Genomic DNA, 27374 nt, shown 5'->3' with positions numbered 1-27374 from the left:
ATGAATCTGTTTAAAGAATGGTATGAGTTACTCTGTCTTACTGCGTCATTTGAGGAGCTGATCCAGTGATTGAAAGATGAGCCCTAGCAGTTTTATAGAATCTGGGGAAGTTTTCGTAAGGTAGGCAGAAATGTCCTTGGTGCTGGAAGAACGTGCATGGGATATTGGTAAATGTCTGACAAGAACTAGTGTATGGCAAGTTTCCTTTGAGCAGGATGGGATAGATGGGGGAATAAATTGGGGTTTGGGGAATAGCAATGTGGGCTAAGACAACCTCTGGCTCGGCCATGCCAAGAAAGAGTTCCACGGGTTCCACGGGTTTATTGTGGCTGTTAGGCCAAAACAAAACCACAGACAGGAACAAAAATACAGCTTATTGGCGGCAATATGAATGGAAACAAGAAATACAGCTTCCTGGCACCAACACAAAATGGGAACACAAAATAAGTAAGAAAGCAGAAGAGTTTGCCAGCAGTCTCGGGTTCTCCTCGGCGGAGCGTCTGCTGCAGTTCAGGAGCTCAGCAGAATGCAGGTCGACCTTCCTGAGTTTCCCCCCCCGGTTATGGCCGTATCTACCCCCTGGGAGGACCTGGCTCCCCAGCAAACGAGTGCATCTCCATCCAGGTGTCCTCCTGTGCAAACGGCAGAGGTGGAAACGCTGGCCTGGACTAAACAGATGCAGGACTTCCTATAACATTAGGCAGCTCGGGTCTTTTGTCTTCTTGCAGGGGGGATTAATGGATAGCGGCAGGAGATGCTTCTGTGCAACACTAACCTATGTGCTGACTATGGTTATTTGGTGAAGACGTAGTACATTTGGAGCTGGAAGGCAGCAAACAAGTTGTACAGGAGACTTGTTTTTGTAGACCAGCTGAACTCAGTACATCTGTGACGTGCTTTCAAGAGCTTCAGGTCAGTGAAAAGGCAGAGCAGTTGCGCTGGGTTTAAACATTACAGAGTCTGCTAGGCCACAGGTCATCTGCATATTCCCATACAGCTCATTAAAGGGTCGCAGCAGGGGCTGATAGAGGCGCCAGTGCCAAGCACAGCTTTACAGCTCCAGAGGACCAAGCTCTGAGAATGGGTGAGAAAGTAGATGTCCTTATCAAGTCCTTTTTAAAGCATTGTATGTTCCTGTGTACTCCTAAAGCTCCTTCTAGGTGCCCTGGTTGGAAGGTTGTTAAGGGAAACGTTCTCCCACTTTGCTCGCCGTGGAGCTGTGAATGCCAGCTGTCTCGTGATCTACGCTGATGCACGCTGCCTCAATAAAATAAAGGCTGAGCACATGATGTGTGTCTTATAGAAAGTCTCCTGCCCTGGCGAGCAGTTATCTGAGAAAAGTGAGTGGCGCCTCAGTCACTCTGCGGCAGCCACGCCCACTGTTACTTTTCTAAATTAGTACTCAATACATCAATATAGTTCACAGTAAAATATTGGCAGAATCTGTTGTTCTGAAACCGTGACGTCTGGCCAATCGAGGCTCGCAGAGCTGCATTTAAATGTTAGTGCCTGTTAAAGGGGAGACAAGGAGGCGGCAAATGACACCAGAGTAACAGTTTTAGACCCTCTCGATTCCCATTTTACTAACACTGCCTTTGGCCTCTTCAACCTTGAAAAAAATAATCCTCTGCCACTGCAGAAACCGTGCGAGGTGGGAGAAGTCACTGTTCCAGGGATACAAGCCAACCCCCGTGTTTGGGTTTTGGATGGAAATATTTCACTCTGGTAGCAGACCTGGCTACAGCTGTGCAAGAGGAGGGAGATAGTTTTTCAGCCTGTCCCTAGATTAGCATGGACAGAGACGTGACATTTTTGGGTCTCCTTTCAACATAACGTCTGTGCACAGAGTGGTTTTTAGTTTCTGCTCCTTAAACGAAATAAAGAGGTGAACCAGTTTTGAATGCTCTGCAATGGTCCTTCCTTCAGATGATGAGTTTGGTCCTTGGCATGAGACTGCTTTGGGCAGCAGAAGAGGGGGACGTTCCCCTCGCCCCATCTCTCCCAGTGAACACCTCAAGAGACGAGACCAGCAACGTGTCCGTAGTGACTTAGGTCCATTGTGTCTGTGCTCATCAGCAACTCAACGGCATTGGCGTGGATGCTCTGAGAATCCAGCTCTCTGATCAGCTCCGAAAACCTAGGTCTCTTGGAGGCCTTCCAGCGCCAGCAGCTCTTCATAATCCTGTACCTGTGCCAAAACAAGAACACATAGAAAGAGGGGTCAGAGTTTGGTCTCGCTTACTGGCATCTGAGCCACGAGGCACAGAAAGAAAGACGGACGGAGTTAGGCGGCACACACCCAGGCTTCGCTGCACTGTGCTTGCCAAGCTTTTGTGCCCTGACTCCAGGGGGGGGGCTCTGGTGCTATCGCTCAGAGACCACACACGTGCATGGGGTGTTCTGAATCACATCAGAAGGGTGGGACGCGCAGAGGGCAGGCAGGAGGGACCTCGTGGAGGAGTGGGGCGTGCAGCCATCCATCAGGTTTGACCTCAGCCAGGATTTTGTATGGAGTCAGCAGAGACAGGCGGAGCTGATCCTCTCTGCTCCACTTCCACATAATACAGACCTGCTTTCTTATCTCTGATAAAGCAGGACCAGCAAGTTCCAGAGTGCAACAAGGAGAGAAACTTTATCCTGAACCCGGAGAGATCCTGAAACTCTTATGCGGTCCTGCCAAACTCCTCCTTTCCCGTCCAACATTTAAGTCCAACAGCTTTGGCCAGATCAAGCTGGTACCTCTGAGATGGAGGGGGAAGACGGAAGGAAACACAGCTGGGCACATTTAAGCAGATAAACAGCGCCCCCGGGGAGACCGGCAGAAGAGTATCCGGAGAGAAGCCGAGTGTATGCTCATTGGAGAAAAGAGTAGGAATGAGGAGTGAATGTAGCATGACTGGGGGAATCCTGAAGAATGTGCTACATAGGGGTGAAATGAAAAAAGCCGATCTGATCCAGCACAAGGCAGAAGAGAAATGAAAATAACTGGGTAACTGCTCCAGTCATAGAGACACAATTCACGCAAATGTGTGGAGATTACAAGAAGAGCTTTTGTGAAAAGATGATAGGTTGGATCTGTTCAATAAGAAAGTAAATACATTTTCTTAAAAGTATCAGGAAAATGTTCTATACTAGGTCCACTCCAACAATATCCACAATAAGTGATCTCAGTTAAGTCCAAGGCCTTGATGTTAGCTATTACATCTGAGGAATGGGTATATCCAGATATGTGATAGAAATAATATACAAGGAATATACTTATATTCCATTGGATGCAGTAAAAAAAAAAAAAAGAAGGACCCTGTTAGCTCACCAAAATTAAAATGAATTAAAAGAAAAGCAACAATGTAATTAATTAAAGATATCTTTTTAAAGCAAAAGGTTTTTTTCAGGACTAGAAAAGGTCCCTCCCTCGGGCAAGCTACACATGGCAAGACAGAATGAGAAAGCTGCAAGTATTATAAATAGAAAGAACACCACCATCTTGTGGTAAAAACACATTATTTCTGTACAGTGGGACTTTGTAAAGTCATTCCTAAATACATTTTGGATAAAGTATTGTGGTGCCCCTGTTAGCCCAGGGCATTGAAATCAGGGATCCAGCTACCTCCCCTAGCAGCAGGGTCATGTCACATCTGAGTCGGCCCTTAAAGGGTCTGGCGTCTATGATCCCCTGCTCTGTAAGAAGGCTAACTTGAAGAGGGAAACAATCCTGCCTTTCGGCTAAGTCCTGCAAACGTTTGAGGACCTGGAAGTCTTTTGCCAGGTAATTATCCCCCTCCTCTCAGCATCTCAAAGCCCAGGAATGCCTGGCCTCAGTGGAAGCCTGTTAACATCTTTGCTTTTCAGCAGTTTGTATAAAGTAGCTGCCACAACCACAGAGGGAGAGGGAGAGACAGCTCGGGCAATAGGAGACTGTAAAAAAACAGAAGGTACAGTGTTGTCAGAAATTAAAGGGGTTTCGTAGCTACTGCCGTGAAGACCTACAGAGGATGGGGTAAGGGATGGCGGAGGGGTAGGGCAGGGTGGGGTGGGATGTGGTGGGGAGCTAGCACACTGGCCTTCCATACTTATATTGGCCCCTCTGACTATGCCCCTGATTGAAATAAAGGTTAACAAACAAACACAAATAATGTAAGGTGACGCTTTTTATTGGACTAACCAAATATATCTCTTGAATAGATTTCAGGAGCTACACTTCCTTCATCAGATCTGAATTTCTAAATGCATTTTAAAAGCCATGGGTTTACTCCACGGATCTTGCCTTTGGTGGTGCCAAGAAATATTCTTTTTAGAGACTCCACAGCTACCTTGACCACCTTACAATACAAGCCATGGGGGGTTCTTGCCAACCATCCAATAAATGGGATTTATAGCTCTTTACAGGCTTCTCAGCAAAGCACGATCAGAATCACAGAACTCTCCAAAGGTCCCAGATTCCGTTCTGCAGGTGAGGTATCCATACAGAGTGTGTCTGACTCCTGGCACCTCGCCTATTCAGAAATAACTTTTCCTCATTTTATGCCCAAGGAAATAGTCTTTATTGAATGAGCAGCAGATTGAAAGACTTCTACATATATTATCAGCTGAATTAGACCTTTATATAAATATTTAAATTATCTGAACAGCTAAAGAAGCCCTCGGATATAGATGCGCAAGGAAGAGACCTTTAGCAGACTCGTTTACCTATGCAGATAACAAATGAAATGGGTTTGCTTAATTAAGTTAACAGCAAAAGCTAAAATGACCCAGACTTTTTTGCAATAGTCCTAATGTTCTCTGTGTCCATCAAGGGTCGTCAGTCCTGGGTGTGCTGCGGGGATGCTGCGCTCAGACCTGGGGAGGGGGTGGAGGGCGACGGCTGCTACAGAGGTGAGCCCTGGAGAAAGCAGCTCGCCGGCATCCGGACCAGCAAGGCTGCACGCCGCCATCGTGGGGAGGGAGGCCAAAGGCAGAGAGAGCTGAAAAAGGAGGAAAAGACCAAACGAAAACCGTGCGCGGTGTCCAGCGCACCCAATGTAGGAAAAGCTGGAGGCTTCTCATGGTGCCGAGCATAATCTCTGTGCCAGTGTCTAATGCACGTTCTCTTAACATACAGGGGCCGTTTATGACGTCTCTTATGGAACACGCAACGCACATTTTTAGGAGCCATGGGACTTTGCGTCTAGCATTTGAGTGTCAGGGGATTTTAGTGCACCACCTGCTAACCGATCAAGCCAATCTAACGTTTGTTCTGTAGAACAGGCATGAGGTCACCTGCTGCATATCCCAGGGCCAGGATTTGGGGGTCCCCATCCTCTCATTGATCCCATCCCCATCTTGCAGGAAAGCTTCATCTCTGTAACAATGTTAACTACTCTACTTACAGCCGATTGCCGCACTGCTCCGGCTGTGGCATGCGATACCGTCTCTGCAGCTCGGGCAATACGTCTGCAGGCTGAAGATCCGGATAGGGGGGTGAACCTGCAACACAGGAGAAGGGTCGTGACCTACAGATGCCTCTGCGCTGCGTTCCTTCTCCCATCCCATGCTCCCTTCCCCTTCTCCCCTCTCCTGTTCTCTCCCTTTCTCTATTTTAATTCTCAGCTTGACTGACTTAAGCAAGCAGCCTCTGTATCCTATTATTGGTGGGGTGCACGTTAGGTACAATTCAATATGAGGAAAAGAGTCTAATTATCTTTTGGTTTTTGTCACTGCTTATCAGCTTGGATTGCATTAACAACCATCTATGCAAATACATTTCATTATTTTTCTGCTTTCTCATTTCCTACAAAATCTCGCTGATCTCCTCCTCTTCCCAATCCAGGTCTCATCAGGGAGACATCATGCACAGGCCGCTCTCCTTACTCCTTTCTATTCCACTCTCATCATGCAGCTTATCCTGCCTCTCTTTAGAAAGTGTGTAGCTGTGTTAGCCCACCAACATTGAAAAAAGTGCCTAAAGAAAACCACAAAAGTGATTCTGAGCTTTTGCTAGTTTAACAAATGTCTGAAGATGCAGACTTCATGATAACTATGAAATCTCTACGCTCACTGGCTGCCAATCAGGGACTCTGCCACTGAGCTAGTAGTATAATATTATCTACCATTGGCCAAGTTGTTCCTATCCATTCCCTTACTACACCAGTCCGTCATATACCCTCCAACTCAAAGGGGAACCCACTTTTCTTGCTAAAACCCATCTGACCCAACCAACACCCATCGGCCCCTACTAACACCCACCTGGGAGTTTTATCCTCGGCTCCAGCTTTCTAAGCAACTTTGTGGTTATCATTAAAGTGAAACAGTTGTGTATACAGCAAAACTTGAATAAGTTAACTACCACATAGCTTTGCAGGAATATGAGGACTAATCTGTTATTTATGAGTGACTGGAGGTCGAATTTAATCCATTCCTGGCAGATCCTGATCAAGAGTTAAATCCAGAATTGCAGAATTAAAATGCCTACTGTCTAGAAGGTTTTTTTTTTAAATAACTTAAGGTGTCTATAGAGCTCAACTAAAAAATGTACTGTCAGAAGTAGATAGTGTTCTTATATATATTATATTCAGGGGATCAGAATACGGGAGGATAGGGCTTTTTATTCAGCTGGCATGTCTGACAGGTGAGATGTAACGATTCTTATTAGGAAAACTACCAAGATTAAATTGATTATGCACACAAAGGACAGAAAAAGACTGGTTGCTATGAAGGTTGATTTAGATGGCGTGCAGCTTTGTTCAGTGTGATGAAGCAGGAGCTTCACACATGGTAAAGCATCCTGAAGAGACAGGACAATTAGAAACTCCAGTAGACAGAGGGAGCTCTAATGGCTGGTCCACAGGGAACTCTTTCAAAAGGGGAAAGATGATAAAACCAGACAGAACAGGAAGCAAAGGGCTACTTTGAAATGTAGTTTGGAGGCCTTTGGCAGAGGACCAATTAAGCTAAAAGCAGCAGCCAATGAAAGTTGTATTAATAGGGAGACACAGCTAAGGCTAATTACACTGATGTCAATATTCAAGGTGTAATCAGCGCTATTTAACTTGTGCGGCTAAATAGTGATATTTGGCCTTAGCCGCATAAGTTAACCAGCTAAGTTAGATCTGCCATAGAACAGGTCTAACTTAGCCGGTAATTCATATGGCTAAGCATGGATATATATGCATACAAAGGGAAGTGTGGAGGGAGAATTGATAGAACAACTCCTAGATCCCAAACCGTATCACCAGAAGGTAATGCAACTAGCTCTCAGTCACCTTCTAGGGAGTCACCTAGTGGAGGAAAAGACCTGCAAGAAAATATTGGTTCAGTTCTATTGGCCAGGACTATAAGAACATAAGAAATTGCCAGGCTGGGTCACACCAAGGGTCCATCAAGCCCAGCATCCTGTTTCCAACAGAAGCCAAACCAGGCCACAAGGACCTGGCAATTATCCAAACACTAAGAAGATCCCATGCTACTGATGCAATTAATAGCAGTGGCTATTCCCTAAGTAAACTTGATTAATAGCCGTTAATGGATTGTTACATACACAGCCTCTCTAGCTGAGACTGCATTGTACAAATCAGCTCCTCTTGTTGTACCTTTCATTGGTTCAAATGATAGAAATTCTTCAGTGATACCAAATTTGCAGTTAATTCCTCTGACTGTTCCGCATTCCATGCTAGCAGACCCTCATTTCCATTAACTCCTCCCACTTGCATACTGAATGTAAAATTTACATACTAAGGTGCGTTGTGCTATTTATCGCACACGTTAGAGCTGTTTAACGTGCGGTCAGGCCCTGTCGCATTTTGATGAATGGTCCGGTGTATTAGCTAAATAGGTTTTTCCTCACTATTCTTTGTGTGTACTTTATCTTGTTACATTAAAATCTGTTTACATTAAAATCTGAAAGAATAGAACTGTAAAAAAAAAAAAAATATATATATATATATATATGTATACCTAATGTGATCATTTCATACAATAAAATTCCAAAGGCCCACCTGTGAAAAACAAGAGAAAAACAGATTATTCTGAGCCACTGATTTTTTCCCATAATTTTAACTCATTTTCCTTTAAATTTCCATTCACCGTTGTTGTCTCCTTCTCTGCACCTGTGCAGTGAGCTCCCTCTACTCAATGAGAGGAATGCATCACAGCTAAGAACAGACCCACCTAGCCTGAAGGGGGTGCGTCTGCATTTGACCGATCCATCCAGCTGTTGCCTTTGATCGGGAAGGTTGCTGCCTCTGTCCCCCCCAGCCAGGACCAGACTTTCTCATGTGGGTTATGAATCCCTGGAGCATTCAGTCAAATGCCCAGTCTATGGTGGCCAACCAGCTCCACGTCATGAGAAAACAAGCTGAGGCAGTCCTGGTTTTTTACGCTTTGCCTCTGTGGACTTGTAGCTCAAGTTTCTCTGAGAAGAGTAAGGGAAGAGACTGCAGCACCCCGATAAAAATGATGTTGGTCCAATAACAACTTAACAATCTGCAAAGAACCTAGACTTCTTCACGACCACTCTCTGCTAGTGGAATTCTGTTCCACACCTGTGAGATACTTTGGGCAAAGGTTCTGTAAGATTCATGATAGACCCACGATGAGCATTAGAATTCTTATCTTACACATCGCTCTTCTCTGTGATTAGTCGTGTCATGATCCTCTCTGGTGCCAGCCATTTCAGGGGCACTTCTGCAGCTCTTCTGGATGACACAGTTCCCGTCTGGTAAACTTCGGCCGCCATTCCCAGGCCGCAGATTCGAACTGTCATGTCCTCGTGGATGAGAACGTTGCATGCCGCCACGTAGCCATGAATCAGCTTCTGCATGCCGATTAAATATTCCTGCGAGCAAAACAGCAGCGCCTCATGAGCAGAGAGAAGAGGAAGGAAAGAAACTCTGGGAGAGAGGGGGGATATCATAGAGACATCTGAATCCCTCAGAGAAACAAATAATGCAGAAGCAGCAAACATTTTTCAGTGGAAAGGAAGTTCTAGAATAAAGGGCCACGGTGTGAGGCTACAAGGGGGGTGACTAAGGAATAAATATTTCCACGCAGAAAGGACGGTGGATGGCTGAAACTGCCTCCTGGAGGAGGGGGAGCTGGTGGAACTATGAATAGTAACAAAACTCAAGAAAGCCCGAGACAAGCAATGGGATCCTTAGGTGCGAGGAAGAGAAGGTGAAACCAGAGTGCAGGTCGGCTCTGCCACATTGCCACGGGAATGGGTGACAGGCAGAGCAGGGGGCTCTTGTGGTACTTATCTGCCGTCACATTCTACGGTTCTGTGTTTCTATTTGTCTCTACTCACGGGAGATCCCTCTGGTGCCCTGGTTTTGTGCTGCTGTGGGACTGCCTTCTTCAGCCCTGACTGTTCCACAGGCTCGGTCAGTTATAGACCCCTCCTCGGCACTGCTCTGGTAATAACCCATGCCCGGCCGCAGCTCAGAGACTTGTACTCTGCTCTCTACCTCGGTGTAGGGAAGGAAAGAAAAGGGCAATAAAGCAGTGAGGAAAGCAGCCATGCTTAATGATTTTCTGATGAGAGCCAGATGACAAGAAGTAGGAAGCTAGGCCCTGCAGGGGTGGAGAAATAGAAAGACAGAAATGTGATAAGTACATAAAGCCAACCATTTCGGCATGCGAGGGAGAAATTGTAGCTGGTCCCCTGAGCTTCCTACAACACTTACCAATCCACGCGCTACCTGCAGCGCCACGCAGAACACCGCCTTCTCTGTAAGATCAGAGGCACCCCCGGCGATGGCCAAGTCACCCTGCCAAGTAAAGCCATTTAAACCTAATTAATACACAGCTAAGGACACTGCCCCAGGTAGTCTTTGAGATTTAATAGCTCCAGACGGATGCCAGGACTAAACTGTACAGCTAACTGAACCCAGTAAAAAAAAAAAACCCCCTCTATAGAGTATTATAATACGGCACTTTTTTTTTTTTTTTTTAATCTGGTGGGGATCGAGCACCGCAGTAATTTCGTCTAAAAATAAATGAAGACCGTTTTCAAAGGCATTCACTCAAGTGAATATGGACACCAGTGGTAGGTGTCCATATAAAGAGCAGGTAGTAAAATACTGCACAGAGCGGCAGTAGCCACAGAGGCATTCACGGAGCGGGATGCCAGTGGCCAGTGGTAGGTGTCCACCTTCACGGAGCGGAAGGATGGAGGGCTGTCATCTCCCAATTAAATAAATAATAAAAAAACCCAGGGATGGGATCCATCAGTTCTAGAGGACGCATATAAAGAGCAGGTAGTAAAACACTGCATGGAGCGGCAGTAGCCACAGAGGCATTAACGGAGCGGGATGCCAGTGGCCGGTGGTAGGTGTCCACCTTCACAGAGTAGAAGGATGAAGGGCATCCATCTCCCAATTAAAAAAGAAAAGAAAAAAAGAAAAAAAAACAGGGATGGGTTCATGGGCTTATAGGTATTACCAATTATTAGGCTTTTCAATATTTGATGATAGTTAATGTGACTTTCAAGGCATTCTTCACTTTCGGTGCATGTCCGACATGACTCCTTGCTTCAATGACAGGGGAAAAGAAAAACTGATACTTCACACATTTCCAGCATTGCCCTCTGCTTCATGGCAGAGAGCTATGCTGCCGCTTACCCAACTAATCAAACTTAATATTTCACTTGGAAGCAGCTCCAGCACTGCTCTCTACATTAATGGTGGGGGTGAAAAGGGAATTAGAACATAAGGTTACTAAGAGCCAAGAGAAACAGTTAAGTATGAGAACAAATGTGTGAAGCTTGCTGGGCAGACTGGATGGACCGGTTGGTCTTCTTCTGCCGTCATTTCTATGTTTCTATGTTTCTATGAAATAGCTCAGCTGAAGATTGACTTTCTCCTCCTCCGGCTAAAGGTATGAACGAGGCTTCCACAGCACGCGTCCTTTTAGCCGAGTTAAAAAGAGGCACTCCCACGGGCAGGCTTAGGTCTGGGGAGTAAAACGGCACATGTACTTGATGTATTTAAAAGCATGCATGCTATTTTATGCCCCCCCAGCTGACTGCACAATAGCAAGGGCAAAACACGCGGCCGTTTTTAGCGCTCCTATTTTATGCTCACTAATTTTCAACGGGAAACTACACATGTGGGTTCCAACTTGAGAAATTGATTGCCATTTATGTAGGTTGAAAATGTCTGCAAGCATGGCAGATAATATGGCAAATTCCTTCATTGTCTGATCTCATTCATTTATATCACACGCACGAGCTGAAGCCTTTTTAAGTTGCTCAGTAGGCCAGGAGTTAAATAATTGTTCTTCCATGCCTGAGACATTTTGGGGTAACCTTTAAACTCTCACACGTTAGAGTCATCCCTATAACCGGTAGTGATGTGCATTCATTCCAACATTCGTTACATTCGTTTCTGCTGCTAAGCACATATCTAATGAATGGACGAATGGGCGCACAAAATAAATGATGTGCACTTACGTAAGCACCCATAGACGTAAGTGCACACCATTTGTTTTGTGTGTCTGGTGCCCGTGCGTTACATACGCGCTTAGCGGTGAAACCAATGTAACGAATGGACAAACAAATGCACATCCCTTAATAACCGGTGGTTAGGCTCTCACATGTTATAGCCAGACCTATGACCAGTGGTCAGTCTCTCCCACATTAGAGCCAGGCGGTTGGATTTTCAAAGACGAGGTTTATCCCTATGACCAATGGCTAGCATTGTGCAAGGCCAAGCAGGAAAGCCAAGCTGAATGCCTTGCTGATGGTGCTGCCTAAGTCTGCGAGAGCCGCAGAAGTAATGCCCACAGACTCCTTAGGGAGAGATAAAGCAAAGGTGGGAATCAAAAATCCAGGATAACTGTAAAATATTCTAGTGTTGTTGGAGAGTCTGATCACCCTAATAGATAACCACAAACAATTTACTTAAAATGTATATTTAAATTATCACTGTTTTTTGACATATCATATAATCCAGAGATGTGAGTCAAGTCCCAATTTTACTCAGCTCAAAGCATTCTGCAAGACAAGGGCCAGTTTGCCTTGTGTTGGGAATTATAAAATCAGGAGTTGATTCCCAATTCAGATTAAAATTGGCAGCACTCCCCCTCAGGCCTCTATGGGACTCTTTTGCTAAGTGTTTCAGTCCCCATGGGTCAAGAGTCCGGTCTGTAAGTGCACAGGAAAGCTGCAGATGATTGGTTTCCTAATCTCTCCTGGGGGACCACCCGGCCAGTCGGGTTTTCAGGATATCTACAATGGGTGAGAGACAGATCAGCATGCACTGCCTCCATTTCATGCATCTCATGCACATTCATTGCAGATATCCTGAAAACCCAGGGCAGGTCTGAGAACCACTGCTCTAAAAGCAAAAAAATGAGGCAGCAGAGAGGGGTGTGGCTTGCACACAAAATTCCCAATTTTTTCTCCCCAGATTATCCAAATAATGGAGGCCTGTGTAGATCTCGTCTCACCTTGCGACTGTTCCACAAGAAGTGAAGTAAACTGCCCAAGCTCATGGCTTGCAGGATGAGGCGAAGAGGTGGCGCTTCAGTTTGACACCAGAAGGTCTTGACCAGGTTGTCATGGTTACAGATTTGGATATGAAACTTTATAACATTTAGAAAATCCTTCACCTCACTGAGTCGGGCTGTTTCTGAGGGAGATACAGAAGAAACGAGGTTGGGGGTTATCATCTGGAAAGCTGGGCTGTGATGCAAGCCAACCAAGTTTTTGGAGGGAGTTTTTGGCCATTCCAGTGCATTGTGGGATTTGTAGTCCTGCGTCTTTCATTGGACATCAGTACTGCAAATATCATCATGCACCAGGTTGTGGATGGGGAGAAATCATCAATAAAATAGAACAGATAAGGAATGATATCTTGTAGTGGTCAAGCTTATATATCTAACAACTGGGATTGTATCGCTAACAGGACAGACAAGAACAACTGGGTAGACAGGATGGACCAATTGGGTCTTATCTGCCATCTTTCTCAGGACAGGAGACAGGAACACGGGAGCGCTCTCTTGGAAAGAAAGCCCAGAGGAAGGCAGCTGAACTGAAGACTCCCCCAGTCAACCACCAAAGAACGTCATGGGTTTTGTTAGAAAGGAAAAGGCACTTCACCACTGGCGGATCGTCAAACACACTTCTTCCTCCTCCTCTCTACTACTTCCATCTACCAGATGAAGTCCCTAGTAAGGGACCACTTTGCTGACCTCTTTATACCTGTCTTTCAGAAAAAAAAGCCTTGGTCTTTTTTTAATCAGGCCTTTGATTATATAGTTTGTGATTTTAAGCTAGAATGCTTGCTACAATTTTATTAATTTGCTTATATGTTTTACTGCTTTTAGGGGATTGAGTTTATTACATATTGAGGTATTGTCATGATCTTTATGTTGGGAGTAAGTATTTTAGGACCAGCGGACCACAAACGTATTAAATAAATAAATGTATAAGGGGTATGCGTGTAGGCTGTAAATGTTGCTTTTGGCCTGGGTGCTGTTCTTGCTTGGGATAACAACAGGTTTCCAAGCCCAGCTAGAATTTTCACTTGCGAAAGCAGAAAATGTAGCTAAACTCTATCAACAGCACAGTGGTCTTGCTGGTTTCCTACCACAAGGAAAGCTGTGAAAGAGAGGGCTGTGGGACACGTGGCGGGATGCCACGCCATTTCTGTTGTAACGCACCTCATGGCTCCAAGAATGCAAAGGTGGGAAATCGAGCACGAGTGAAATAATTATAATGCGGTCCATAAAAAAATGAACGAGGTGAAGATGCACTGGATGACGCATCTTAGGCAGTTGCCTGATACGTTATTCAAGCAACATGAGAAACCGATGCGCTTCTTCCCTGCCTAGGTTGTCGAAATTCTACAACCTGTTTCCTGAATTTTTGTACTCCTGAAAACTTCCACCTTTTTTGCCTTCAGTAAGCTCTGTTTTGGAACAATGCTTTTGGCATGTGGATTATTTATTGAGAGATTGAAAACTGAGATCCCTTGGGCCTAAAAGCAGAGCTCCCCACCACTGGAGAACGCTGACCTGATGGCCTGCGCTCCGTTTTTCTCACCTGTGTGGCCTCCAAAGCCGACCCCTTGCCTTATGCAGGGATAGTAAGGACTGACTGACAGACAAGAGATTTTACTTGCTGATAACAGCCAGATGCTCCTTCCAGAAGCATTAGCTCATTTTTATGTAACCCTCCGTTGGAGTCATTTTTTGTTACTTTTGCCGAGGATGTATCTAGAGGTCAGGCCGTATGGATTCACAGTTTTCACCCAGACATAGACTAGTTTGGAGGCCACAGGCCAACCTCTGAGTGAACTCCTGTTTGCTGTCTTGCACTGTGAAATGTTTACCAACAGGCAAAAGTCTATTTATTTAGTTATTCCACAAAGTCTATGATGAGAAAGCAAGCGATTAACTTATACTAAAGCCTGAGAGAGAGAATGAGCTGTGACTAAGATCTGATAAGAACTCAGAGGGAGGGAACATTGCTTTTTCCACAGCCTTTGCAGTGTATAAGGAGAGACAGCAAGAGAGAGAGCCCTGAACGTGATGGGAGCAGGCGGATCCTTTGGAAATGTAAGCTTTTTATATCTATGTAGCAATTGTTTTTATCTACCAATGCTTCTTCTATACGATCTGATTTTATTTATTATATCCTCCTATTGCTCAAATAAACTTACTTTCTTACCTGGAATCGTGATGTACTGAATCAAAGTTTGTGTGTAGCTCTTTGTGCTGGGGGTAAGCTCCTGGGTTCAAGCCCCCAGGTATAATCCCAGTAATTGTGTGTGGCCATTTGTGTAGGGGATAAGGCCCTGGGTTCAAGCCCCCAGGTATAATCCCAATAATTGTGTGTTTATATGAGATTAGCCCCCCAGGTCACAGCCCTGGGCAGGATACCAGTGTGCACGGTCTAAACTTGTAACACCTTCCATTCAGGCTGCTCTCAGGACATTTCCTAGATTTTGGGAATCCATTTATTGGTAACCAATTACTCTTTGTGAATATCCTCCTCTTCTGAAATCTCTGGATTGAATATCCTGAATGATATCCTTTTCACTCTTATGTTTCTACTCCTCTGGAGAAGTTTCTGCCGACCACTCTCCTGGGTGACAGAACCTCTGGAGATGCTGCCACTCTCCTGGGTGACAGAACCTCTGGAGATGCTGCCACTCTCCTGGTGACGGAACCTCTGGAGGTGCTGCCATTCTCCTGGGTGACGGAACCTCTGGAGGTGCTGCCACTCTCCTGGGTGACGGAACCTCTGGAGGTGCTGCCACTCTCCTGGGTGACGGAACCTCTGGAGGTGCTGCCACTCTCCTGGGTGACGGAACCTCTGGAGGTGCTGCCACTCTCCTGGGTGACGGAACCTCTGGAGATCTCCTGCTCCTTTGTATCTCTCCAATTCTTTCAAGCACACTGGTGAGGAAATAAGTCCCAGTAGAGTAAGGAGTATGGGAATTTCACACAGATTCCTGCCTAGAGCCCCTCAAGGCTGCTCCAGGTACACTCCCTCTCTTTAGTCTTAGAGGCTCTGGACTCGAGACCTTGATGACTGATAGAAGAGAGAACAGAGAAAGCTCAGGTCTTTCCGAGCTGTTGGTTTTATTCTTTCTTTTACACCTCAGGCACCACTCACTGGGGTGTGTCTAACACCATATTCCTCTCAGGGCCAGCTCAAGCATTAAGAAAACTAAGAATTTGCCTAGGGCAGGGGTGGGTAGAGCTGGTCCTTGAGGGCCACAAACTGGTCCGGTTTTAAAGGATATCCCTAATGAATATTCATGGAAGAGTTTTGCATGCATACTGCCTCAGTTATATGCAAATCTCTCCCATGTATATTCATTAGGAATATCCCGAAAACCCAATTCGTTTGTGGCCCTCGAGGACCAGAATTGCCCACCCCTGACCTAGGGTTCCATGTTCTGGGGAGGATGGTGGCAAAGAACAGCAGCAGGGAGGGCCACACAAGCTTAACCAAAACCAAGGTGAAAAGCTGTACTGGGCAGCGGTTTATTTGTGCACACAAAGGGGCCAATGCAATATCATGCGTGTAAAAAATGCATCCAAACTGAGGGCACGATGCAATATTCTAATGAGCTGCCGCGCTAAAGAGGACATCATAGGGATAAATTGTGCGCCCCTAGCGCTGAAAAGCATCGGGTGCCCAGGAAATGTGGCTGTGTGCGGGTTAGGAAGAGCATCCGTTTTATCCCACGCAGATAACTTACTGGCACAATATATACACACACAGTATACACGGCCTGGAGCATGTTTAATGTGCTTGTATACTGTGCATGCATGCAAACATTTTTTTTTTCATCAAGCTTTTCATTTTTTTAATAATTTTTAGTCATTGCAAGGAGTTGATCTTAGTATCGTGAAACAGCAGAAAAGTAGTATTTTTTGGTTTTTTAGTAGAGCCCTTGACGAGCGACAACACTTTACGCCAGCTCCGGGGAGATTTTTTGTGTCGGGAGGGGGGGGGGGGTAATTGGTTAATAGCCTCATCTACATGGCATTTACATGTGATGAGTGCTATTAGCTACACGTTTGTTTGGATGCATGTTTTCGGCGTGCTAATCCCCTTATTGTCCAAGTTTACCCATACGTTGGGCGGAAAACATTATTTTACCTATAGATGTGCTTTTCAAAATTACCCCCAAAATGTATAGAAGTCTGAGATCTGGCAACAGCAAGAAAGCAAAAAAAAAATAAATGGCCGTTTTTATCACCTCATAAAGGTAAGCAGGTGACTCTGGACTTGTTAAGGAAATATTAAATCATTTTAATCTATAAATCTAAACTATTACACAGTTTGCAAAATGTCACAAAAAGGGAATGAATTAGCACAATTTGTAACTTGTGAGCAGCAACGCCAATGGTCATGGCTTCAACCCTTTCATTGTGAACTAGAAATGTAATTGGTGGTTAATTCCTAAATGTTACTCACCGGGCAGTGATCTCAGAATGACAGTCTGTGTGGTTTTTGGAGTTCCAGATCCACTGACGGTGGCACGACAGATGGGCCCGTATCGCCCCTGGCACAGAAACTCCTCGCCCTGAATCATCCTGTCCTTGGGCAGCTCCCACTGTTCCAGGAGGAGATCCCTGGTTTCCAGCAGATTCGCTACAGAGACCGCTGGGTTCACGGCGCCGTAGTCGTTCCCCTCTGTGGTCGAGTCACCTGCCAAAAAGGAAAGCTCGCTGTGTCTTTGATGCTAAGGGAATGCTACATCGAAACGCCCGCAGTGAAAGCTCATTACAGGATCGTTCAGGGGACAGCATGAAAAAAGTGATTTTCCATTCAGGCGCCGTATCCCATAAAAGAAATCTGAGCTGGCTCTCTAACTGGTGGTCAAAACTGGGGATCCACATCTGGAGCTTCGTCACTTGTCACCACATTAGACAACCCTAGATACAATCTAACTCCCTTCCCACAGGCACACTCAGGGCTGAATGTGGGCACGTCCAAACACCCTTCACAGACCCACTCATGTGGACATGGCCTAACTCCCCTCATAGACCCAATTTGGCGTGAATGTGGTCACGGCCTCTCACCTACACTCTCAGGGCTGAACGTTGGGTGCGGCCTAATTATCCTCGCAGACCTAACTCAGGGATGAATGGGGAGAAATCGGGATAATGTTTTCCCTCCAGCAGTGGCTTTCCCTCCACCGTGGGCTCTCTCTCACCTGCCAGTACAACAATCGGATCTCCCTCCAGTTCTTGCTTCTTGCAACATGCCTTCCACATGATTAACCCGATCACTACCAGCGTGGAGACCGTCAGGAAAATGGGTACAACGATCACTGCGTTCTGAATGCCATCCTCATCTGCACGAAGAGAAGAAAGAGATGGGCTCTGAAATATGGTCAGACGATTGGTTCTTTCCTAAGCTTTATGCCATGGTGTGCTTTGATTAAAAATCAGATACCATCCAGATGTTTTTTTTGAGGGGAATTTCATGATTTGACCACAGCTCGCAGATGAGTCTGTGGAAATCCCAGTGAAGGTTGCACTCTGCCAAGACCACAGTGTTTTGTAGTCCTGCAAACCTGTGTTTTTACACCCAAGAAACTCACTGTGGGATAGGCTCATTGGGGCAGGGGGAGGGACCGGGAGTAAGCCTGTGAGCCCTCCCCCACATGCAATTGGGATCCTGGCGAGATACCTTCACGCGTCACAATCCATCGCCTGGAACCACTGCAGCAGCTCGCATGTTAAAAATAAATAATAGGATTGTTGGGACTGATGTTTCTAAGGCTGCACAGGCTTGCAAGTCAAAACCCATACTGTGTTCCTATTGAGGTGGGGGGTAAACAAATACGTATTGTGATAATATTGCAAACGGGAATCCTCCCCCCCCAACACACACAACAATACTGAGCGTTTTTTTTTCTCGTGCTACCCACTTTCAAGTTTCTCCTGGTCTCTGCCCTGAGACCTTGTTGCTTTCTTGTTACCCCCTACAGGAGCAGGTTGGTCTTCATGACTGTGGTCGCGGCACGTGGAAAAGTTGCAAGGGGTCTCCTCCTGAAACTACGTCCCCTTTCACTAGGAAACGTGACTCCGGCGGGCGCGATGTTTGACGGAGAAGCAAGTTTTTATATCCGAACACAGAGAGCGAGAGATTGCATAACTCATGGGCAGAGCGGAGATGCTGAACTGTCTTCACCTGTCCTCAGCAGTCTGAATGAGCAAAGTTCGCAGCTGAAAGTGGCCATGTGATATATCTTGCTATACATTAACACTTATTACATAATATTTGAAAAAAATGTTACATTGTGATAGCGTTGCAAGGAGATCTGAAGTTCCCCCTGCAGTAGTTAAAGCCACCTTTTTTTTTTTTATATTTTTTTAAACAAAATAAAATGATTAGATTTTCTTATATTTTCTGCTCCCAGCAAACTGAGGGTTTTCTTAGCTTTCGCCAAAGTACGTCCCGAGTCTTAACGACCGACACAGAACAGACCAGTCATGGTAGGAACAGGACATTGGCCTTGTATTCCTAAACTCTTAAAGCTATAGTTGTAGCTAATAATATACATTTTTTACTTATATTTTCCAAACCAAGTAAAGAATAGTGAAAAGGGAATTTCATATTAAGAAACTGGAATGCTCTAAGCTCGTGATTACAGCAGCGGGCTGAGAACCTCGTGCAAGCCACTTCACCCTCCAATGCCTCAGGCACAAACTTAGGGGGTCATTTACAAAGCAATTTTTCCCATAACGTTTAGCAAATAGGCCACCTTAGAAGACAGTGAGCCCTCTGGGGCAGGGAATACCCACACTACCTGAATGTAGCTCGTCTTGAACTCACAATTGTAAAGGCGAATAATTAAATCAGAAAAAATTCTGTTCATCAAACCATGCAGCTCAGGGCAGTGGTGAAAGCTGTCGTGCGCGGGACCAGGTTTGATTCCTGGGTCGGGGCTTCGGTTCCCTAGGAGGAAGGAGTCTCAGCCATCACCTCACGGCGACACCTACTGGCCAGACTTAGGATTGCACCTGTACCGGGCTCCGGGCAGAGCTGCAACCACAGCTCGCGGCCCCTGGCAACGGAGCATCACTGCAACGGCTGGGCAAGGCGACGGGGAGGAAAAGGAGAAAAGGCCACCAGGGTAGTTGCGAACGGAGACTCGAGGCATTTTAGCCCAACAGTTCCAACTGAGCTGGAAGTCCAGAAGGAGCAGGAGGAAACTGCTAAGCTAAAAATTCAATAATCCACCCCCCCCCCCCCCACACACACACAAAAAAAGCAATTAAAACAAAGCAAAAACAAAAGCCCTTTGATATCAAACATAGTGAAAAAGTAATTTTTTGTTTCCAAACAAACAGAACCAAAAGCGGTAGTCTGCTAGCAGCCTCACAGGCCCACTGGACAGGAACATGACTTCCCCCTCCTCCTCTTCCTTTAAAGGTCCAGCCTGAGTGCTACTTCAGCAGCATTCCTTCAAACCCAGGTGTCACTTGCTTACTACTGCTGACACTTTGCTTTGGGGGGTGCGTCTGGGGAGGAGGAGGAGGAAGGGGAAAGGGGAAAGATGCCCCATTTGTGCTGTTTATCTGAAACCCAGCGCAGACCTTCACAGCCTTTGCCCACTGCAACCAGCTGGAAGGAGGAAACAGGTGGGTGGAGAATAAATTTCAAAATAAATAAAGGGGAATCCTCCAGGCTCTGAACTTACTGCACCGGTAGTCTCCAGCGGTGACGTTGCAGCGTGTCCGGGTGCTGCCCATCGGGGGACCCGGGCACCGCCTTACACAGAGGTGGTCACTGGAACACCGGGCTCTCCGGCCTCAGCCTGCAAGAGATTTGAAATCACAGTGACAGCTTCGCCCATGGCCTGCGCGGGAAGGAGCACAGAAAGCACTGGGAAACCAACCCGGTCTAGAGGCAATAGTAACCCCTGCCTGGGGTGCAGGATAAGGCAGATATTGCTGCCAGGATTATTACGCCGGGCACAACTGGCCTGGAGATCCAGCTGACAGGGACTGGAAGTCTGCCGAAATTCATAGCCGCACTAGTTTTTAAAAGTTAGAATAAAAGCATTCCAGTCGTTATTTTAAGTTGAATTGTGTTTGCTATTACATGTATTATTCGCTTCTGTAGAGTACTGCAAGTGATTTACAGTAATCGTATAATTAAACAGGCATGCAAACAATCAAAATCAAAATTGCTAGTTGCAAGGGCTGGGATTTTAGCCTTAAAGAGTGTAGGTGGGGATCAAGGATCATGAGACTGCACAAACTTCTCCTTCTGTACTTCTGAATACATTCACCCCACCCCCAAGACACACACTCGTGTATTTTTGGGTGGCAACCTACCTAGGACTCCCCAGTGCACAAGGCACTGGGGAGTGTTAACCTCTGCTTGGCTCTATGTTGCAGGGGCTCCTGACTCAGTGGGCACTTTTAGCAACCACTGGGGACTGCACAGTGCGCTCCGATCACCCCCCTGCCCCTCCAAACATTCTCATAGTTTTCCCTGTGCACTGTATTTCAATTTTTGAGTTGTAGTTGTAGTTTAAATTGATTCTTCTCTCTTAGTTTCCCCAGATGGGAACTAACTTCTCAGATAATAATCTGATCCCATCACTAGGGGGTATTGGACAAAACCTGTTCTAAAACAGGCCTCCAAATGACACCAAATGACACTGAAAGCCAGAACTGGACTGAAGTTTCCATCCCTCCCACTCCGCAGATCTGTTCACTTCCTGCCCTTATCTTCTGATAACACAGGTAGAATAAAACAAACCTTCAACAAGTTGTATTTAATGGCTGTGACCTACAAGGGCAGTGTAGTCAGGGAAGAGAGAGACTGCACACACACCCGTCCTCAAGGAATGTATAACATCTCTTACCACAAGCCAGTCAACTTAGCTCAGAGCTTCCCAGACCTGTTCCGGACACCCCAGAACCAGTCAGGTCCTTAGGATATTCACAGGGATTATGCATAAAATAGATTTGCATGGCCTGGGTCTCTAGCGTATGCAAATTTGAGTCCTGTATCTTCATGAAAAATACATAAGCAAACCTCGTCCTTCAAGCAGTCGCTGCTGATATCGTAAGATTGCAGAGCAATTTTTAAATCCTGATAGCGTGTGGCTGTTCCTAATTGTTTTTCCAGTTTGCAGGGCAGGTGGGAGCTGCTCCTTAACCGGCGTGAATGCGCCTAACTGGTCACTGATTTCTTACAGTTTATTCACGGGGCTCGAATGATAAAGGAACCCTTTCTGTATTTCCGGAACTGCCAAGTAAAGCAGGGAGATTTCTGACAATCCTGACGGGTTCTGGAGCCCGAGCACTGAGCTCAGTCGGCAGAAGCAGGGAAACCAACTGAATGCCACAATGCACCAGGACGGCAGCAATGGGCAACTGCCAGATTTCAGTACCACCCGGGCTAAAGAGAAGCCGGCTTTCCTGCTTCAAAGGGGAAAGGGGGCAAGGCCATGGCACTCTGGCACATCCTTCCTCCCCCGCACTCTCTAATCCAGAGGAAACCCCACCCCACCCCCAACAATCCTGCCTATGCTGCCAAATTCTTAAAAGTTTAAAAAAAAAACAAACAAAAAAACAGGCTTAGCCAGGGCCGGTGCAAGGGTATTAGGCGCTTTAGGCGAACCTTCTGCCAGAGAGAGCGAGAGAGATCACGTGGAAGGGTGACGCTGTCGCCTGGAGTGGCAGAACATCTTGCACCAGCACTGCTTAAGGGTTGGGGAGCTGGACACAGTGCCTGCCCATATTAATCTTGGGGCCTCCAAAAAAAAATGTAGTTCTGGCTCTGCCACTGATTTTTACTAATGCTTGTGCATACATCTATTGAATCTATTAAATCATGAATAAAGTTACGCACACAGAAAAAAAGTGATCCTAACCCACCAACAGTTTATAGGTCAGAGAGTCCTGGTTACCATTTGACCAGGAGAAAAACAGTAAATGCAGAGCACTGATTCCACAACAGCCAAGATGCGCACAGGAAGGATAACTTTCAGTCAAATACATGTTTTATATGCACCCGCGTATGGCTGCGAAATCTACATAAGTATTTTATAACATGCATGTATAATATATGAATATTTTATAAAATATGTGTATCTCTACCCTGCAACATTGTGTGTGTAAGCTTACGTGCAGATACACGCAATGCATTGAAACCACTATATCACTGCATCGAATACACGTGTTTCCTATTATAAATATACATATGCGCGTATATTTTGCATGCAAAAGCATGCGCGCATAAATGAAAATACAAGTTCACCAAGTAGTCCACCAGTTCGCCCGGTGCTTCTCCAGGTCATCGAGACCCTCCTGGTTCTTCAGCTTCAACTCTCTCAGACCTCCCACCCACTCAGGGCTGCACAACAAACCCGCTTAATATCGCTTGCGCCAGATAAGCAGCACAGGGAAAAAATACGCGAGGAAGTCGGAAAATGTGTGCACGTGTCTTTTAAAATAGCAACTTACACGTGTAAATGTTGGCCCCCCCCCCACCCCCATCCTGGAACACGTGCGTGTACATTTGCGCACAAAAGTGGAAATATGCAGGTGCGCTTGGCGGAAGTACTGTTTAAACAACAAACAATCAGAATTGATCTTTCTTGTCCTCTCTCTAAATTATCCCTCTCTTTCTGTCGTGTAGCTGCTGCCTCTCCTAAAGACACTGCAACTGTAAGTCCCTAGAGGCAATGGGGCAGAAGCAAAGCTGGAAGGATGACCTGAGTCAGGAGGCAGTCCCTTTCCCTCACCCATCACTTTTACTTACCCCGGGCTCTCCTGGGAAGCCTCCTCCTGAAACGATAAGCATGGGTGAAGAATGTCTCCTCAAGGTCAGGCAACAGGCGTGTAGAGGTCAAAGGTCTGAGATCGACACTGAGCTGGGGGAACAACGCTGCAGGCGGCAGGACTCTCCCCCAGCAAGTTCAAGGATGATTCTTGGTATTTTAGGATGGTTTGCTCTGGTTACACGTCGTTACCTGGGAAAAAAAAAAAAAAGGTAGGTAATAATTCTAGGGCCACGAAAGTGGAAAGATGATAGTAAGATCACAGAAAGAAACTCCCCCTATCAAAACAAGAAGAACACAGATATATATTGGGCTCGGCAAAAGCTCACTCTCCAGATCCCTGGTGTTTTCCTGCCTGGACGGCTTGATGGGGCCGTTCAAAGCAGGTCTTGTACACTAGGCGCACAAGAAAGATTATGAAGACATTGATTTCAATGTAATCCTTGAATGCCTCCTGTCTGGGCTCCTTTTGTTCTGGTGCCCTATTGTCCATGGGTTCTCTCTCTTTGTTTTAAATTTACTGCTAGCCAACCTATGTTCTGCTTTGTATTATTTTAAATGCAACTCTGATGTAAAGAGAAGCACAGTAAGGGAACTGTGGCTTGTTGGGACAACAACCAAGAATCACCCCAGAGCTATCAAGTCACCAGGATATTAGACCAGTCCTTTCCTCATAGAGAAAACTCTTTTATTTTTAGGCAAACACAAGCATTGACTATACAAGTTTAATAAACAACAGGTGACAGCTTAAAACAATCACATTTTCTCCATATTCAGCAAAAAAGTTTAAACAAAAAAACCCCCTAGAGTTTCCACCTGCAAATGAGCAGAAGGATATGTCCCTTCATCTTGCCCAGAAAACAATAAGTTGCTATCCCTATAACATCATGGGCACTTGAAACCATTGAATACCTCAGGCTAGTATTTTAAGACCCCTTACAGAACGATATAAATTTACACCACATATAATCAAACTTCAGCCTTTCACCTTTGAGAGAGAAAGACGATTTCTCCACGAGGGCTATTTCATGTAGCAGCTTGCACCAAAGCTCCTCTGGAAGTCAACATTTCCGTTGTAATGAAGCTCGTAATCGCTGTGAAAGAAGGGCCCTGTGGTGAAAGAGAAGGTCCGAATTGTCCCAAGTACCTAAAAGCATGGGGGGAAATCTGGCATGGAGAAGCTAAAATGCTTGATATTTATTCCTCCAGAATTGCAACATCGTCCGACATGTCCACCATTTATGAATCTGAGATCCTGCCCTTTACCACACTCTCTTCAGCAAACATTTGCAGCTTCCGAGATGAATTTTAGAAAAGAAATCTATAAATTCTGTGCAGTAGCTTGACCATCGGTTCAACTCTCCCACAACAAACTGAGATTTTATAAGCCAATTTCCAGATACCCACCCAATCGTCAGAACCCAGTATCCAAGGGTTCATTCCAGTTTTAGGCATTCTGTGTCCTAATGTAGGGGAGGAAACAGAGGTGGCACTGGAAATGAAGTTAGGGCAAGAGTTGCTGTAATAAAGAACGCCTTGGGCGTTTGTATGTTCAGTCGCTAGGACATAGAAATGCCAACTTGTTGAATAAGAGAAGAGGAAGTGTCTGCTCCATATTTAGAATGTAAAATACTCCTACAAACTAAAGAGTGTTCTACGCCTGTGAGCACAGGGGTCAGGGAGGGGAGGGGGGTGGGGGAGACTGGACAGAGGAAGCAAGGAGCAGGGAATAATAGTCCCCTCCTTGTTACAGCTGAACAATAAAAACTTACCAGGGACTGCACTTCCGCAGCAGCTTAACTGTAATAAGCGGCCTCCATTCACCAGGCAGTGTCCGGTTTGCATCCTCCTCGCCTCCTCTCCCTAACACTTTGCTGGAGTCTCTGGCATTCTTTATAATGCCAGAGACTCTGCATTTTGCTGGCATCCCTGGCATTTCAGCACCCGGGATGCCGTGTGATGTCCTAGGCAACTACGGCAAAAAAACGCAGATAAGACAGATATTCTTATCTCCCCAGTGGAGGTTGGAAAGCTCTCGCAGATTCGTTGTTATTATTATGGCTGAGGTCCATGATCCGCTTCGGCAGACGTGGCCCGAACCTTCTGGTCGCCTGAAAACAATAACTTCAAAAAACCCCACACCTGCCAAGGATGCAAAAGGGGAACCTCCCCCCTCCCCCAACAGCAGCGGGCAAGCCCCCAGGCAAAGAGTCTCAGGCTGAAGCATTTTCTGCCGCTCCCCAGCACAGCGCATTAATCATCTCATCTGCCATAAAGAGGGCCCACCAGCCTGGTACAAAGCAAAGGTCTTTCTCACCCAGCCTTCCTGCCCGTGAGAGCGGCACATGGGGAAGGGGGGCTCAGAGGAAGGGTACCTGGCACGGGCATCCTGTACGGTGGTCGTTTGGCCTGCTAGACCCTTCCAGTGTCCAGCGGTCACGGTTCAGGGACGCGCCGACTCCACACGACACCCAGGACTCCTGTTTTAACAGCCTGCGACTGACCTGGTTATCGGTTTAGCCTGGCACGTAATGTGCGTTCCAGCTGTTAGGCGGTAATAAAAATATCTGTCTTATCTGCGCCAGGATCCTCTGACCTCCCTCCTACTGTCCCTGGTACAAGAAGGACAATGACATGTATTTCTATCCTAAGTCTTAAAGGGGGTGTGAGCAATGCCACAAAGCACCTGTTTGTTTTTTAAAATCCAATTCCTTCCAGGACCAAGTTCAATTCTTTCCCTCCACGCCATCCTGTGGCGGCGAGTTCCAGCCAGGCACGCAGAGAGATTTCATGCCCACTGTCACCCTGCTGTCCAACTAGCTGGGCCAACCGGCCCACACCTGCCGTCAGCTGCCAGACTAAAAAGCGCGAGCTGGCCTGAGAGCAGGATCCAAACGGGGTTCACCCTGGGTGACCGTCAGGCGGAGGGACCGCTGCTCTGCCACTGGGATGGGCGACGAAGTGGTAAGCAGGGGGTTTGGGGGGGGGGGGAGCCCCTCCCCGTGTTATAAACAGACAGGGCCAGGTGAAATGAGCCAGGAAAATCTATAGAAAACTACAAGTCAGAACTCCAAGAATAATGGTCGCTTTCTGGGACAGGAGGGAAAAAAAAAACCCAACTTCAAAGAGCAATGCAAAAATGGGCAAACTTTGCCGTCCTTGTTTTACTGGGAGAATCTTTATTGGATGTGAGCCTGGCACTGCGAGAGGCTGCACTCCACTTTGCCTTTAATGTGGTGATGGAGAGAGAGAGAGAGAGAGAGGGTGGGAGGCAGAGAAAAAGGTCAAACACTCACCAGCCCGGCATCCGCGGCCCTGGCCACACCATACCTCCGAAATCAGCCCTGGCTTGGATCCCCAGGACGAGGACCGTCCCCTTTGGTAAGAAGGCCTGGCGCATACACGGATGCAAAAGGAAACCCGGGCAGCGACGACGAGTGGCTAAGTGAGGTGGGAAGCACCAGCCGCCTCTGCGGTGCAAGGAGAGTCAGCCTGAGAGGCCGGGTTAAAGGTTCTTCCCGAGCAGACGAGGTCTGGCGCGCGCAACCTCCTGAGCCCTGCACACAGACCTGGAAGCCTTCCTCCTCCACCTGCCACACACACCTGTGAGCAGAGTTTATGCCCTGCAGCGGGAAGTCAGCTGAGGCGTCCTTATCTCACGCTTTCTCCCAGCCTTCACGGGAGAAAGCGGCATAAAAAAAAAAAAAAAAAAAGGGCCAGTGGAGGAGTGGCCTAGAGGTTGGAGCGGCGAGCTGCGCATCAGGGAAGCCAGGGTCCAAATCCCGCTGACGCTCCTTGCGGCCCTTGGGAAAGTCACGTCACCCCCCTCCATGGCCTCAGGTAGCAAATCAGGGCCTGATTTACTAAGGCTTTTCTCCCATTCGGTGTCTTATGGGAAACATGTTTAGTAAATGAGGCCCCTGGATTGTGAAAGCTTTCTGGAGATAAGAGAAATGCCTACAATGTCTGAATGAAACCTGCTTTGATGTGGTTGACCAATCACGAAAGGTGGAATATAAATCAGAATTTGGGAAAACTATGAAAGCTGCCTTTATTATACCGGAGGCGTTCAGTCCCTGTCCTCATTATACAGTCTGAGTTTGTCCCTGCTTTTATTATACAGGGGGA

At 46.5% G+C, this 27374-nt stretch overlaps 1 protein-coding gene across 2 annotated transcripts; it reads right to left on the bottom strand.

Moving 5' to 3' along the window:
• Positions 1-305: 305 nt before the first annotated feature.
• LOC115076985 (tyrosine-protein kinase STYK1-like) lies at positions 306-26827 on the bottom strand. 2 transcript variants are annotated; one of them, XM_029579078.1, is made up of 11 exons: positions 26543-26827; positions 23228-23438; positions 20148-20264; positions 17652-17792; positions 16910-17143; positions 12421-12602; positions 9657-9740; positions 8592-8809; positions 7930-7970; positions 5367-5463; positions 306-2188 (listed from the first exon to the last, which is right to left on the bottom strand). In XM_029579078.1, the coding sequence occupies exons 3-11, from the start codon at positions 20197-20199 to the stop codon at positions 2014-2016; spliced, it is 1224 nt and encodes a 407-aa protein (XP_029434938.1). In that variant the 5' UTR covers positions 20200-20264; positions 23228-23438; positions 26543-26827; the 3' UTR covers positions 306-2013. The 2 variants fall into 2 exon arrangements, with proteins under 2 accessions (XP_029434938.1, XP_029434937.1); XM_029579077.1 differs by lacking the exon at positions 26543-26827 and adding an exon at positions 24235-24359.
• Positions 26828-27374: the final 547 nt, after the last annotated feature.

Source organism: Rhinatrema bivittatum, chromosome 15, assembly GCF_901001135.1.
Source record: "Rhinatrema bivittatum chromosome 15, aRhiBiv1.1, whole genome shotgun sequence".
Classification (NCBI taxonomy): domain Eukaryota; kingdom Metazoa; phylum Chordata; class Amphibia; order Gymnophiona; family Rhinatrematidae; genus Rhinatrema; species Rhinatrema bivittatum.
Note: the sequence above shows the minus strand (reverse complement) of the source record. Positions and strands in the feature narration are given on the sequence as shown.

Bases quoted from the DNA above. Each gene is read 5' to 3' on its own strand.
- LOC115076985 (XM_029579078.1), bottom strand. From the start codon at position 20,199: ATGGGCAGCACCCGGACACGCTGCAACGTCACCGCTGGAGACTACCGG. The intron at 9,741-12,420 runs GTGAGACGAGAT...TTTACTTGGCAG, and splicing joins TCTTGTGGAACAGTCGCAAG to GGTGACTTGGCCATCGCCGG. The intron at 5,464-7,929 runs GTATACATATAT...CCTGTGTTGCAG, and splicing joins GTATGAAATGATCACATTAG to GTTCACCCCCCTATCCGGAT.